This window comes from Tetrahymena thermophila (genome assembly GCF_000189635.1).
Source record: "Tetrahymena thermophila SB210 genomic scaffold scf_8253887, whole genome shotgun sequence".
Taxonomy (NCBI): Eukaryota; Ciliophora; class Oligohymenophorea; order Hymenostomatida; family Tetrahymenidae; genus Tetrahymena; species Tetrahymena thermophila.
In genome coordinates, this window is record NW_002475959.1 from 83,013 (window position 1) to 98,502 (window position 15,490).

At 20.7% G+C, this 15,490-nt stretch overlaps 6 protein-coding genes across 6 annotated transcripts; 1 reads left to right on the forward strand and 5 right to left on the reverse strand. All coding sequences in view use genetic code 6, as the record gives it.

Moving 5' to 3' along the window:
* Positions 1 to 738: 738 nt before the first annotated feature.
* TTHERM_00646990 (hypothetical protein) lies at positions 739 to 2,862 on the forward strand (the record flags this gene model as incomplete). The annotated part of the gene is made up of 1 exon (XM_001027408.2): positions 739 to 2,862. One exon carries the CDS (start codon positions 739 to 741, stop codon positions 2,860 to 2,862), a length of 2,124 nt encoding a protein of 707 aa, XP_001027408.2.
* A 1,696-nt stretch (positions 2,863 to 4,558) lies between these two features.
* TTHERM_000646999 (hypothetical protein) lies at positions 4,559 to 5,068 on the reverse strand (the record flags this gene model as incomplete). Its single annotated transcript, XM_012800923.1, has 1 exon — positions 4,559 to 5,068. One exon carries the CDS (start codon positions 5,066 to 5,068, stop codon positions 4,559 to 4,561), a length of 510 nt encoding a protein of 169 aa, XP_012656377.1.
* A 1,572-nt stretch (positions 5,069 to 6,640) lies between these two features.
* On the reverse strand, positions 6,641 to 8,014 carry TTHERM_00647000 (hypothetical protein; the record flags this gene model as incomplete). Its single annotated transcript, XM_001027409.2, has 1 exon — positions 6,641 to 8,014. Exon 1 carries the CDS (start codon positions 7,970 to 7,972, stop codon positions 6,641 to 6,643), a length of 1,332 nt encoding a protein of 443 aa, XP_001027409.2. The 5' UTR covers positions 7,973 to 8,014.
* A 1,770-nt stretch (positions 8,015 to 9,784) lies between these two features.
* TTHERM_000647009 (hypothetical protein) lies at positions 9,785 to 11,131 on the reverse strand (the record flags this gene model as incomplete). The annotated part of the gene is made up of 1 exon (XM_012800924.1): positions 9,785 to 11,131. The coding sequence occupies exon 1, from the start codon at positions 11,081 to 11,083 to the stop codon at positions 9,785 to 9,787; it is 1,299 nt and encodes a 432-aa protein (XP_012656378.1). The 5' UTR covers positions 11,084 to 11,131.
* Positions 11,132 to 11,995: 864 nt separating this feature from the next.
* TTHERM_00647010 (hypothetical protein) lies at positions 11,996 to 13,249 on the reverse strand (the record flags this gene model as incomplete). Its single annotated transcript, XM_001027410.2, has 1 exon — positions 11,996 to 13,249. The coding sequence occupies exon 1, from the start codon at positions 13,055 to 13,057 to the stop codon at positions 11,996 to 11,998; it is 1,062 nt and encodes a 353-aa protein (XP_001027410.1). The 5' UTR covers positions 13,058 to 13,249.
* A 488-nt stretch (positions 13,250 to 13,737) lies between these two features.
* On the reverse strand, positions 13,738 to 14,961 carry TTHERM_00647020 (hypothetical protein; the record flags this gene model as incomplete). Its single annotated transcript, XM_001027411.2, has 1 exon — positions 13,738 to 14,961. The coding sequence occupies exon 1, from the start codon at positions 14,908 to 14,910 to the stop codon at positions 13,738 to 13,740; it is 1,173 nt and encodes a 390-aa protein (XP_001027411.2). The 5' UTR covers positions 14,911 to 14,961.
* Positions 14,962 to 15,490: the final 529 nt, after the last annotated feature.

Consider the following 15,490-nt stretch of genomic DNA (forward strand, 5'->3'; position numbering starts at 1 on the left):
TGTTAGGTGGATATTTTTTAAAAATGCTTGTTTGATAAAAGAATAATACTTGGGTAAAATTAATTCAAAAACTAGACTTTATTCAGTAGTTTTATACTAAAAAATAAAGCTTTGCAACGAAATCTAAATTGTGACTAATTGAATTAAAATTTAACTCTTCACTTAGATATCCCTGAAATCAAAAAAATTCTGGCTTAAAAAGAACTGAGGCTATATTATATAGACCTTCTAATTAGATTTAGTTTATTTGAAGAAGCATTTATTTTTTCTCAATCTAAATTAAATTTGATTAATGTAATCTCATTGAAAGATATATTTCCCTTTAAGTATACGCTTAAAATAGAAACTCAAATTACTTGATGTATCTGAATGCTGCTCAGTTTTTATGAGTAAACCAATTTAAAAATCTTAAGCAAAGGAAATTTATTATTTATAATTAATATTTGAGTAAAAATATCTATAAATTAATATATCATAGAAGAATCTTTACACCTATCTATTTCCAAATAGATAATTAAAAATTAATATCATCCTCACTTATTCATTCATTCATAGGCTCACTTAATCATTCATTCATTCACTCTTAAGTTCCATAGTGATATTTAATTTAGAAGATATTCTTCTCTTAACCAGTTTCTAATCATTAATAAAAAAAATTTATAATAAAAACAAATTTTAAATTATCACTTTTCAAGAATATCAAATATTCATTCTATAACTAAAAACTAAGTAACTTAAATGAGCTTGTGTGCTTTTTCTCAACAATTCCGAAGCGACAGAATGAAAAAATCACTTCATTTCTCCTCTAGTAAAACTTAAACATAAGATGATGAATTAAATAAAAGTCAATACTAAAATGAATACATAAATAAATTTATTCAATATATATCTAAATCCCCACTAAAATAATAAAAGAAACATGAGGATTCTCAACCTTCTGTGATATTATTAAAGAATATCAACCTTAAACAAAAGAATTTAGCTGAAGAATAATAATCATAAAATTTACAAGACCAATCTCAAAAAAAATAAAAAGAAAGCAGCATCATTCAAGACTATATTGAAATGAAAAAGAGACAATAAATTCTTCAAATTTATATGAATGAATAAACAATTATGGACTCTGTTTAATAAAAAATAATTAATCCAACTTCCAAGTAAAAAAATTATGAAGAAACTCAAAAATCTTTTAGTGATTGCAAATAAAATTCAAAAAATCAGAATATTTTTTAAAAAACACACAACAACAGCAGTTAGAATATTCAACTTGATAATGTTGATTTTTACTCCAGTTGTCGCCCAGTTTTAACAGAGTAAAGTAGCGAGAGTTTTCGTTATGGTAATTAACCTAATAAATGTCTCAGAAGTATTTAAAAATATTTGCATTAGAGTTAATAATAGGTTATACCTCAAGATATTGAATTAGAAATCCAAAAATTAAATTAGAAGAGGAACAATTAAGAAAACAGTAAAAATAAATTAGTAGATACTTCTATTTTATTTAATAATTAAGCTTTGAATCATTTAATATAGCCTAAATCTGCAGTGTAAAGTAATACCAAAGAAGTTAAACATTTCAATTAATTGCTCACAACATCTACTGCAGCTGCACCCAAGTTTACCTTCCTTGAAAAGTAGTCTACTAACCCTAATTTATTTAAGCAGAAAGATAATTCATAGAGAAATCTCTTCGACATTCGTTAAACTTAAGTGTTAAAGGACAAATAAATAATCAATGATTTACAAATTAGCTCCTCTTCTTAGCTGAACCCTACTGAAATGTACAGCACCCAGATAAATTAATCTTTCAAAACATCTTTCACAAGAAGAAACATTAGGTCCTACTCTTAGAAAACCGAAGAAATACCATGCAAAAACTAAACTATGTATTTGCGTCCACCTTATAGAAGATACAATGCTGATTAAGAAGAAAGTCTTCATGATTCGCCTTTAAATGAAAGCAGTATTTAAAATACTAAGAACACTGTTTAATAAACTCGCAAACAAACAATAAATAAATTAGTGAAATACTTCAATACAATAGCTGATTTCAAATAGGAATCTCTTAAGCAAATTAAAATGAACAGAATTGAATCTAGAAATTTTGTTTTTTCTTAAAATAACGATGATGTTATTCAAAGTTATGCATAAATAATAAGTAAAAAGTAACTTAACAGCTCTGAATCTGAAGAACTAAATAGCATAGATACAACTTCATTAAATCAAAACGAGTAGACTTTTAAGACTCATCGTCACAACTTAGATTATAGCACTGAACTTAGTCCTATTATCACTGATTTTTCAATTGATAAAATAGATTTTAAATCAAATGTTTTAGAGAATATGATTGATTCCACTGAATTAATAGAATCTAATTCTACATTTACATCTTGCACTGTTTCTCCTAAAATACGTCCAAGGTATTCTATTAAAAATATAGAAAATGAGGAAAAAGAAGAAGAAGAAATTATGAAGAAATAATAAAGAAGTTCAAAGAAGACAATAAAAACAGAAGACAGTGCAAACAAAAGAAGAAAATTACTAATCTCTTCATCCTTAGCTGCCAAGGATACTCAAAAACAAATAAAAGCAGAGCAATTAATAAATTCATAAATTTTTATAAATAAGTCTTTCTTATAATCAAAAGTACCAAAGAGAAAGCAAAAGAAGACTAATATTATAAACCAAAGCCTTGAAGTAGCAGCAGATTAAACAAAAAAAGTAGTTCTAAAGAAAAAAGATAACAAAATTAAATTAAATCCAATCGAATAAAAATAAAATAGTTATATCATAATGCCTTCTCAACAAAATAATAATTAAAATATCAGCAGCGTCCTTCAAATTCTCAAAACAATATCATGATATATATATATATTCGTAAGCAACTAACAAAATACAGACATCTCTCTTAAATCCTTTTCTCAAAAAAATAAAAGAAAATAACCAACTAACTAACTAACTAACTAATTAACAAATAAATCAATAAAAATTATATTAACAAAACATTTCTCAAAAAATTAAAAATAATATAAAAATCTCTCTAAAAAAATCAAGCAAAAAAATATCTCATTTATTAATTTAAAATATAAAAATATTTATCAAAAAGTAAATTAAAGTATTTATCAAATATTCAATGTAAATTTTTATCCATATCAAATTTTTATTCTTAGTAACAAAATAAATTCTTTCACTCATAAATACCTAGTTTTTAATTTATTTATTTACAACTTTAATACGTATTAATTATTAACATAAGTCCAGTATGATCTTTAAATTTCCTTCTTCTTCTATTCTTACATTTCAAGTTTCTAATTAAATTTATCCTTTCCTATAAATTTTAAGATTATTCATAAATAATTTTAAATCTGATAAAGACACTTTATTAATTTTATTATTTCTTTCTATACTTTTCCTTTTTATTTTTTTAAATAAGATTAGTAGGTAAGCAAAAAATAATTTTATTCTCACCATAATCAAAGATTTTAATAAAAAAGAATGAATAATGTAGTTTTTATTGACGATTAGAGAGATATAAATTTCATTTATTTTTATTTACTAAATTATTCGGATTGTTACTAATATGATAAATAGGTGCTAATTTTGGAAATTTTAATCAGATCTTACTTCTTTTCTATTGTATTTATTAATCTAAATAGGCAAAACTCAAGCTCAAAAAATAATTAAAATTGATAAAAATCCTATTGATGCTTTTTATTCAATTTATAATTTCACTAAACAATATAAAATAATACTGATTTTAAAGTGAAAAATAAAATTTTTCTATAGTAAATATATAAAACAAATTGACAACATTTTTATTTCATATTGTGTCAATTTTAAAAATTAATATTCAAATGATTAATGGATTAAATGTAATTATTTGTAAACTTACTTGAGAATAAAATTTTATAATGTTAATGAGATTTGAACAAGTTTTTTATTTATTGAAGTAATTCAAAATTAATCTATTTAACTATTTTAACTCTAGACACATTAAATTAGCTTTATAAAGCTAATCTGATAAAAGCATTTAAACTCAAATTTAAAAATATGAAATACAGTTTGTATACAAAAAGTAGGCTATTGCTGATATCATCTGCAAAAGTTTAATTTTACAAAATAAGAATTAATTATCTCATTTGTTAAATTTAGAGTTATACCATATCACCTCTATTTTTTTAACTTGCAAGGTAAGAATAATATTCAAAATATTTATATTTACCATTTATACAAACTTTTATATTTATAAAATAATGCTATCAAAAAATAATAAATCACATCTAACTATTCATTAAGTTAAATATATTATGTATTCATATAATTGATATTTTTATCAGCGTTTAAAATTGAAAAAAATCATCAAAAACAATAGACATGACATGATTCAAATAAAATTTTTAATAAATTTTTACTAGTTTCTAGAAAAATAAATTATATTAAAAATAAAATCATTCTATAACGATGCAATTACTAATTTCCTCTTCATGATATTTATGTTAGCGGTCAGGATTTTTTAAAAGAAATATTTTCAATTATAATTTAGCTTCTTAAATACTTTTCAAACGTAATTAATATTCACTATCTATTAATTGACTTTTAAGTAATATATTTTCTTGATCAAGCTTTTATATTTATTTTTAGTAGACTTAATCTTAGCTTACAATAATTGGCTTAGTAAAAGGTTTTTCATTTTAAATTATTACTTTTTAATTTATTTTAACAGGATTTATGAACTATTAATCCTTATTTTTTTCTTCAATATCCTCTTCTTCTAATAGAGTTAAGTCTATTAATTATTTGTTATTGCTTTATTTAACACATTATTTTTCATTTTTTTGAAACAGCTAATTTTAAGGAGAATATATATATTGTTATGGATTTGAAGTATTGACTTATTTGTTTTGCTTTAAAATACTTTCATTACTTTAAACCTATTTTTATTCTAGTTATTATTAGTAACTATTTTAAAGTTCCTCTATATCCATAAGCATTTTCTCAATACCTTGTTGAATATGAAATGAATTATATGTCTAATTAATAGGTATATTCTATTTTTGTCTTTATTCATTTTTTGAATGAACTTACTCGATTTAATCTAGTATGTCCTCTAATACTTTATTATGTTGTATTTAAATTTAATCGTTTTATTAACTTTTATTCTAAATTTAATATTGACTTTCTTTGCTTTGATTCATATTGTTTTTAGAATATTATAAATCACCTAAACTATTATTATTGTTATTATAAACCTTTTGCTAACTTTAATTAATTGAGATATTACTTAAATTCTATTATTTTTCAATCTATACATTTTTTTTATCTTATAATTTTTCTTCAAAAAAGAATAAATTCTAAACTTCAAAGGAATCTATATCTATTTATAATTTTTTATTCTAGTTTGTCTACATATCTTCTCTTGTAATTATCTAACAACTTTATGAATTACCTTCGTTTTACGAGTCAATCTAATATATATTTTGTTACTTTTTAAGCTCATCAATTGATAGGAAGTGCATAAGTATAAAAGGTCCATATCGTTATCTTTGATCCCCAATTTATGATTTTAATCTTACGAGTCTTAATTAGAAGTTTTAAAGTTCAGAGTTTTCTTAGAGTAATTATTTTTTAGCATTTGCTTAGTTAAAAATAATATCATCTAAATATTTATTAGCTATATTCAGCACATATCCAGAATACTAAAATACTATTCTGAATTTCCAATTAAAATTTTAACTAATTAGTAAGCAAGTATTATGCTTAATTTATTTGAAATCCAACTCTATTTCTTCTAATAAATCATAATTATCAATATTTTTTTAAATTTATTCAAATTCCTATTTATAAAATTAATTTATTTCATGTAATTTTTATTCATCTAGCTCTCCAATTTAACTTAAGTTATCTGTATCATATTTTGTCAATTTGTAATCAATTTAAAAGTACTTTATCTTCTTTTTTTGTAGTAATTCTGTCATTTTCTAAATAAATACAATATTTTGTCCAATGTTTATTTACCTAAAGATTTATATTTAATTAAAAAGCTTGTTTACCAAAAATTTATAAAAAAGCAAGTTAAAAAATAAATTTTTTTGATAATAAAATCTGATTCTATCAACAAAAGTTTTAATAAATTAAATATGAAAAATTTTTGAGGTAAATAATAATAAAATTAATGTCATTTATATTAAGTAAGCAAGTTGCTGCATATGATTTTAGAATATTTTGTTAATTGATATCAATTTTACTAAAAATTAAAATTTGCTAAGCAAATATCACCATTAAAAGTCATTTTCAAAATAAAACCATTCAAAAATTTGCTATTTTTATTTGTATTTAACAAAATATAATAGCTAAAAAGATAAAATAGTTTTTACAATATCTTTATAATTAGTATTTTATAAAAAAATGTGTTTATATTTTTTCCTTTTATTTGATCTCTCAATTCTGATTAAATAAATACTTATTAAAAATGTGTAAAATTGGTGTTAAATTTAAAAAATAAAATAATAATTAATTGAAAAGACTGAATTATTTGACATAAAATATAGATATAAAATAATATTATCTTATAATTTACTACACTTATATTTACAATTTAATTATTTAATATATTTTTATATAGACTTACTAAGAATTTCAATCAATCAATCTCTATTGTTTCACTTTTTACATCATCTCTTTTAAACTTTTTATATGGCTCATAGTCAGGGTGTTTTAAATAAAACATTCTCATGCTTTCTTTAGCACTTTTTAATTTTTCTCTGTTTAATTCAAATTCAAGATCTTTTACTTTATTTTCTAAATAACTGATGTACTTATCTTTTTGACTCTCTGATTATTAGTCATGTTCTTATTTGCAATAAAAATTTCCTCCGTTTGAGGCTCTATGACTTTAATTGCTATGAATATTTTAGTAACTATTTGATTATGGTTTCTCATAATTAAAAGACAACTCTTAATTCGGTTTAACTTAGCCTATGTTTAATTAAGGAACTTCATTTATACCTATTTTTTCACTAATTGAGCTACTTTGAAGATTAAATTACATTGAGTTTTACTGTTTGTTAATTGTATTCAAATTTATTCGTTCGTTTTAGGAAGTTTATTAGTCTTATTCTTATAAATTAATAGTCATGCTATTTTAATCGTCTTAAATTAATTCGTTGTTATCATCTCTAAACCTTTACTAATCATTATTGATGAATTTTTTTTCATTTTTAATTGGATTTTTAAAAAGCAGATTTTCTTATTCTTATTAATTAATTGGTGTTGAATGCTATTGGTATTCTTCCTTAGGTTTTTATATGAATTATATTGTATTAGAGTTATTAGAATAATCTTCAATTTATTTTTCTTAGTCAGTTTTCTATTTTTAGTTGGCAGAGGTTTTATTTTCATCTATTTTACCTAAGTTATCAGCTTTGTTTTAACTAATTTAAATATTTTAGGCTTGTTTAAATTATTTTGAGCAATTTTTAAGCTAATTTCTACATAAAAAGTGACATATCATGAAATCACCATATTTTGTAGAAGCACTTCGATGTTCAGGATCTATTTACTTCACTATTCTAAGTTCAAATTTACTAAGATTTGAGTTTTATCTCTCAACTTTTTTTAGTTAACTTGCTTAACAGTATCTAAATTCTTTTAATTCTATAGATTTATTTCTACTCTCATAACCGTATTTTTAAAAAATAAGACTAAAATTCCATGTATTGTTGGTTCCAATTAAAGCACATGTATTATGTTTGATTTATTCAGGATCAATTTCATCAAAATTTTAAAATAAATGATATTATTCTAGCTTTTCTTAAATCTCTTCAAACTAATTTTTGTAAAACTCATTTACCTCTTCCATAAAATTTTCATCATGCTTTGGGTCTTAACCTCTTTTGAAATTAATAATGTCACTTAGCTATAATTTATATTGGATACTAAAATATTATATTTTTTCTTGTCTTTAAACTTACATTTATTTTGGTACAAATTATTTTCTTTTTGTTATTTTCTTAATTAAAATATATGATTAATCAATTAATCAATCACCTTTCAAATATTGATAGCACTTAATGCTTTTTTTCTGCTTATTATATCAAATACAAGCAAAAATCTTTTTTCGTATAAAATCTCTTTGTTTTTCTCAAAAAAAGTTTAAAATTTGAGAGAAAATATTTTTATTTCAAAGACAAAATTTAAAGTAGAACGAAAATTGCAAACTAATATTTGCTTATTAAAAAAATAAATATAATATCACTTAAATTTTAGAAGATTCATTTAATTAATTATTATTATTACTATCTTTATTCTTATCTATCCTCAAAATATTCAAAATAATATTTATTTATCAAAATAATGAAGCTTTTATAAAATTCAAATAATTAAAAACTAAAAAAATAAAATGATTATTAAATTAATTCTTTAGAAAAAATATGCTGCTCAATAATAAAAATATAATTGTATATTATTTATTATTTCTAATTTAATATTTTATTCTAAAATTTACATCATAATAATATTTCAAGATTAAATACCTACTTACCTACCTACCTATCTTTCTCTTTAAATCACTGAGTAAGAAATATAATTATTTCTTTGATTTTATAAATTCGATAAATTAAAATATTGAAATTCTCTCAATAATTAATTTAGTTTTTTTATTTATTTTATTATATGTTAAATAAATTTATTATTCTTTTTTAAATTTAGTTAAAATACCTTATTATATTTTTTGCAAAATTTTATTTAGTTAATATATAATTTATTTAATAAAATTATATAGAAGTAGGTCAAATCTTCTTTTGATTAGGATCATTTTTAGAAAATTTTAATGTCAAGCCAAAATTATCATAAAATTTGAAAAAAAGTTGATTGTTAATTAAGAAGAAATACAGCATTTTGATTGGTATTTATTTATAGCTTTAAATTTATTATAAATTTTATATTTTTAAATGATTCAAACTATAGAAATAATTCAAATAAAATTTATTACAATTGTTTGCCTTAGATTAAAAATAAAACTATTTTATTACAAAATAATTACTATCTTGATTTTTGTGTTAGTTAGTAATCAGGATTTTCTAAATAAAATATTTTCAATGATAATTTAGCTTCCTAAATATTTTTCAAACATAATTAATATTAAGTATGTTTTAATAATTTATTTTTGAGTAATATATTTTGTAGATCAAGTTCTTATATTTATTTTTGGTTCACTTTATCTTAACTTATAATGATTAGCTATGCAGATGGTTTTCATTTTAAATTAGTTCTTTTTAATTTACTTTTAATTATGAAAAATGTTTGAGATATTGTAAATAATAATAAAAGAGATATCAGAGAAAATATATAAAATATCAGTGGAACTAATATCATTACATTAAATGAGTTAGTTGCTATAGTTGATATTAGAATATTTTATTAATTGATGCCAAGATTACTAAAGATTAAAATTTGCTAAGGAAATATGATTAATAAATAAATAGTCGTTTTCAAAATCACAGCTTTCATAAATTCTAACAAAGTTTTGCATTTTAATTTGTATTTAATAAAATATTATGTAATATTGATATGATAAATTTTACATTTTATATTCTTTACTTTTCGTTTATTTCTCAATTCTGGCAGAAAATATATATAATAAAAATGTGTAAAATTGATGTTAAAAAATTAAAAAAATTAAAGTAATTAAAGTAATTAATAGAAAAGAATTATTTACTTGACATAAAATATATATAAAATAATTTTACAATTTAATTATTTAATTTATTTTATTTAAGAATTTCAATCAATCAATGTTTATTGTCTCATTTTTTATATTATCTTACTTAATCTTTTTTTATGGCTCATAGTGAGGGTTATTTTAACGAAACATTCTCATTATTTCTTTAGCATGATCTAATTTTTCTTTTATTAATTCATATTCAAGATCTTTTACTCTGTTTTGTAATTATTAAATGCGGTTCTCTGATTATTAGTCATATTCTTATTTGCAATGAAAATCTACCCCGTTTGAGGCTCTATGATTTTAATTACTATGAATATTTGGTTAACTACTTGATTATGGTATCTCTTATTTTATCAATAGCTATTAATTCTGCTCAACTTAGCCTATGTTTTATTAAGTAACTTCATTTATACCTTATATTTAACTAATTGAGCTGCTTTGAATATTATGTGACATTGAGTTTTGCTGGTTGTTAATATTCAAATTTATTTGATTGCTTTAGGAAGTTTATTAGCTTTATTCTTATAAATTAATTGCCATTCTATTTTAATCATTTTAAAATAATTCATTATTATTATCTCTTAACCTTTACTAGTCACTATCAATGAATTAGTTTTCATTTTGGTTTTGACGAAGTAGTTCTTACTAATTAATTTGCGATGAATGCTATTGGTATTCTTCCTCAGGTTTTTATATGAATTCTATTGTATAAGAGTTATTAGAATAATCTTATTGATTTAAGTCTCTATTCTATTATTATTTCGCAGAGGTATTATTTTCATCTACTTCTCTCAACCCATTAGCTTTTTTTTGACTGATTTAAGGTTATTAGGTTGATTTAAATTATTTTGAACAACTTTTAAGCTAATCTCGACATAAAAAGTGACATAACATGAAATCACCATATTTCTAAGAAGTATTTGTTGGATTATCAGGATCTATTTACTTCACTAGTCTGAGCTCAAATTTTTAAAAATTTGAATTTTACTTCTCATTTTTTTTTAGTTAACTTGCTTGGCAGTATCTTCCTTCTTTTAATACTACAGATTTATTTCTACTCTCATAACCAGAGTTTGAAAAAATTGTACTGAAATCCCATGTGTTTTTGGTTCCAATTAAAGCACATGTATTGTGTTTGATCTTTTTATGATCAATTTCCTTAAAATCTTAAAATAGATGATATTATTATAGTTATCCTTAAATCTCTTCAAACTAATTTTTGTAGAAGTCATTTACCTCTTCCAGAAAATTTTCATCATATTTCTGGACTGTACCTCTTTTGAAGTTAACAATGTCACTTAGCTGTAATTTATATTGGATATTAAAATATTATATTTTTTCTTGTCTTTATTCTTACATTTATTTTGGAGTGAGTTTTTTTCTTTTTATTATTTTCTTAATTATAATTAATATATGATTAATCAATCAATCTCCTCTCAAATATTAATAGCAAACACTGCATACTTTTTTTTTTTCATTATCTAAAGTAGAAAAAAACTCTTTTAAAAAAAATCTCTATGTTTAATCAAAACAAACTTAAAATTTGAGATAAAATAGTTTTATATCAATAACAAAATTTAAAGTAGAATGAAAATTGCAAACTAATTTAAAAAATAAATATAATAATTTAAAAGATCTATTTATTTGTTTATTTATTTAATTATTATGTTATGCTTGCTTAACTATCCTCAAAATATTTCAAAATAACATATTTAATAATATTAAAAGGTTTTATAAAATTATAAATACTTAAAACTAAAAAAATAAAATATTTATTTCATTATTTCTTTTTAAGAAAATACGCTCAATATTATACAATTTCATATTATTTATTATTCCGAATTTAATAATCTATTCTAAAATTTACAAAACAATAATACTTCAAGATTAAATATAAATATATATCTTTTTCTTTAAATCACTGAGTAAGAATTATAACATTTTATTTGATTTTATAAAATTGATAATAATTTAACGTTTTATTCTAAAATTTAAATAAAAAAATAATACTTCGAGATTAAATATATATCTTTCTCTTTAAATCACTGAGTAAGAATTATAATATTTTCTTTGATTTTTTTAAATTTCTAAATTAAAATATTGAAATTCTCTCAATTATTTTAGTTTTCTTATTTATGTAAAAGTTGTTTTACGAACTCATAAAAAAGGTATTGAATCTGATTAATAAAACAAACAAAGAAATACTTATAAAATCCATAAAAAACTACAAATTATAATATGTCCTCAAAAAAAATATTTAGATTTAATGCTTCAATCTACTTAAATAGGATCATTTTCTAGTAAGCCTTACGGATTAAAATTTGGGTTTTATTAGAAGAGCTTATCTTCCTTCATTTTCAAAATTATTTTTTAATATTGAATTTCCTTATATTAGTTGTTTTATTCTTTTTACTATTGTAGTGAAATTTATTATGATAGCTATGACTATAGTAGCTCTACTTTTTCTTTATCAGAAAGTTGTACATATTCTTCCTTTACAAAATTCACTTTTTAGAGTTAAGGTTTTATTATATTGTTATTATTTTATATGGTTCCTTCTTTATATAGAAGATTTTGATTTTGACTCTCTTCAACCTTCGTTTTTATTTTAGGTTGTAGACTTTCGTTTATATTATTATTAGATTATAGTTCTTAAGACCTATCATTAGATTTTTAAGCGCCGATACATTCTTTATTAACAATTTACTGCTAGTTTGTTGCTAAAATTTAATTCATTTGTTATTAATTTTTCTCATTAAATTTTTAATCATATTTATGCAAATTTGTTTACCTTTTATCATGCTTTTTTTAATAAGCATATTCCTAAGTAAAATCCTACTCATGGCTTGCCTTTTATTTTTCTATGTTTTATTTGCTACTCTGATTAATGCTGTTAGGTTAAAGTTAATTTTTATCAAAAAAATGTAGAATTATATACTCTCCAATTTTACTAGATTTATTATCTACATTTTCATCATGACGCTTTACTATTCTTAATGTTAAATTAACTTATTTTGAAAAACTTTAATTCCATTTTATTTAGTCTTATACAAAAAATTTATTTGAAATTTAAAGGCACTTTAGCTTTTAGAAAAGATTTTTAAAATCCCATGTAACATTTTTATCTGCAATAAAGAATGAGTTATGTACAATTTTGTATTCTACATATAGTTTATCTATTTAATGACTTATGTTTTAGTATTATTTAGTATCATTAAATATTGACATGTAAAAATTGTTGAGCTTCTTTCTGTATTCTTACAATTTCAACTCTTTATTTTCTGATTGATCTATTTAATTTGGTTCTTTGATGTCAAATTCTTTTGAAAACATTTTTAAGCCTACGATTATGCTACCTCTTCTTAGTATTGCTTTTTAGTTGGTCTAATTTTTTTTTAATTCTTTTATCTATAAAAAACTATGAAAATCAAATAATAGTTCAAGCAAATCATATAAATTAAAATTCTAAATGATTATTAGAATTAAATAATTATAATATTTTCCCAATTAATAATTAAATTATTTATATTTTGGCGCATATAATCTTTATATTTTAGAATCAACTTTCAAATATTTTAACTAAATTATATAAATTAATTCATTATTTTAAAGAAATTCTCTACCTATAATTTATTGTAATTAAACTAAAAATGTTTATCACCAAAATATATTTTTATTATATTTTATAGTTGAATTTATTCTATTAAGTCTGTTTTTCTAACTCAAGAAATAATTTTCTATATAATAAATTTTACATTTTATTTATTAATAAATAGTATTTTGTAAAATGATATTCTAAATTTTAAATTAAACATTCTTTCCTTATTATTTCTCAATTAAGGAAGAAAATGTATTAAAAATGTGTAAAATTGATGTTAAAATTAAAAAAATAAAAACAATAATTAATTGAAAAGAATGATTTACTTGACATAAAATAGGTATAAAGTAATATTATCTTATAATATTATACTTATTTTTACAATTAATTATTTTATTTATTTTTACTAAGAATTTCAATCAATGTCTATTGATTTTGTATCATCTTTTTTAAGCTTTTTATATGGCTAATAGCCAGGGTTACTTAAAAGAAAAATTTTCTTTTCTTATTTAGCACTTTATATTTTTTCAACTGTTAATTGATACTCAAGATCTTTTACTTAAACCTCAAGAGCTTATACTTTATTTTCTAACTTTTTAATGTACTAATCTTTTTGGATCTCTGATTATTAGTCATATTCTTATTTGCAATTAAAATCTCCTCTGTTTGAGACTCTATGACTTAAATTACTATGAATATTTTGAGAATTATTTGATTATGGTATCTCTTAATTAATAGGTAACTATTAATTATACTCAACTTAGTCTATTTTTTATTAAGGAACTACATTTATACCTTCTGCTTAACCAATTGAGCTGCTTTGAATATTAAGCTACATTTCGTTTTAGTTAATTATATTCAAATTTATTTGCTCGTTTTAAGAAGTTTATTAGTTTTATTCTTATTAATTAATTGCCATGCTATTTTAATTATTAATATCTCTTAACCTTTATTAGTCATTATTGATTTCTTCCGTAGGTTATTATATGAACTATGCTTAATTAGAGTTATTAGAATAATCTTAATTTTAGTTACTTGAGTTATTATTTTATTATTGTTATTGAGAGGTATTATTTTCATCTACAAAACTTTTCAGCTGACCTTGACATAAAAAGTGACATAATATGAAATTACCATATTTAGAAGAAGAATTTGGATGTTAAGTATCTATTTACTTCACTATTCTAAGTTAAAATTTACTGATATTTGAATTTTACTCATGACTTTATTTTAGTAAACTTGACTGGCAGTATCTAAATTCTTTTAATTTTATAGATTTATTTTTACTGTCATAACCATTATTCATAAAAATATGACTTAAGTTCCATGTGTTTTCTTTTCCAATTAAAGCGCATGTATTGTGTTTGATTTTTTCAGTATCAATTTCTTTAAGTTCTTAAAATAAATGATATTATTGCAGTTTTCCTTTAATATCTTCAAACTATTTTTTGTAGAAGTCATTTACCTCTTCCAGTAAATTTTCATTATACATTTGATCTTAACCTCTTGAGAAGTTCATAATATCATTTAGTTATAATTTATAAGGGATACTAAAATATTATATCTTTTGTTCACTTTAGTCTTACATTTATTTTGGAGTGAATTTTTTTCTTTTTCTTATTTTCTTAATTAAAATAAATTATTAATCAACCAATATCCTCTCAACTATTTAAAGCAAGCACTAAATATTTTTTTTCTGTTTATTATCTAAAATAGGAAATAAATCTTTTCTTCAATTAAGTCTCTTTTTTTTCTCAAAACAAGTTTAAAATTTGAGATAAAATAGTTTTATTCCAAAAAAAATTATAATAGATTGAAAATATCAAATTAATTTAAAAAATGAATATAAAACCGCTAAAAATATAGAATATTCATTGAATTAATTCATTATAATTATTATTATATGTTTATTTTTATCAATCCTCAAAATATTCAAAATAATATTTATTAATCAAAATAAAAAAGCTATTATAAAATTCAAAGTACTAAAAAGCTAAAAAAATAAAATGATTATTAAATAAATTATTTTGGGGAAATATATATGGTCGATAATAAATATATAATTGTATATTATTATTATTAATAATTATATATATATAGTACCCTAAGGTACTGCCTTTTTCTAGGCTACATACACGAATAGTAATAAGATTTATATTCAGAATAAA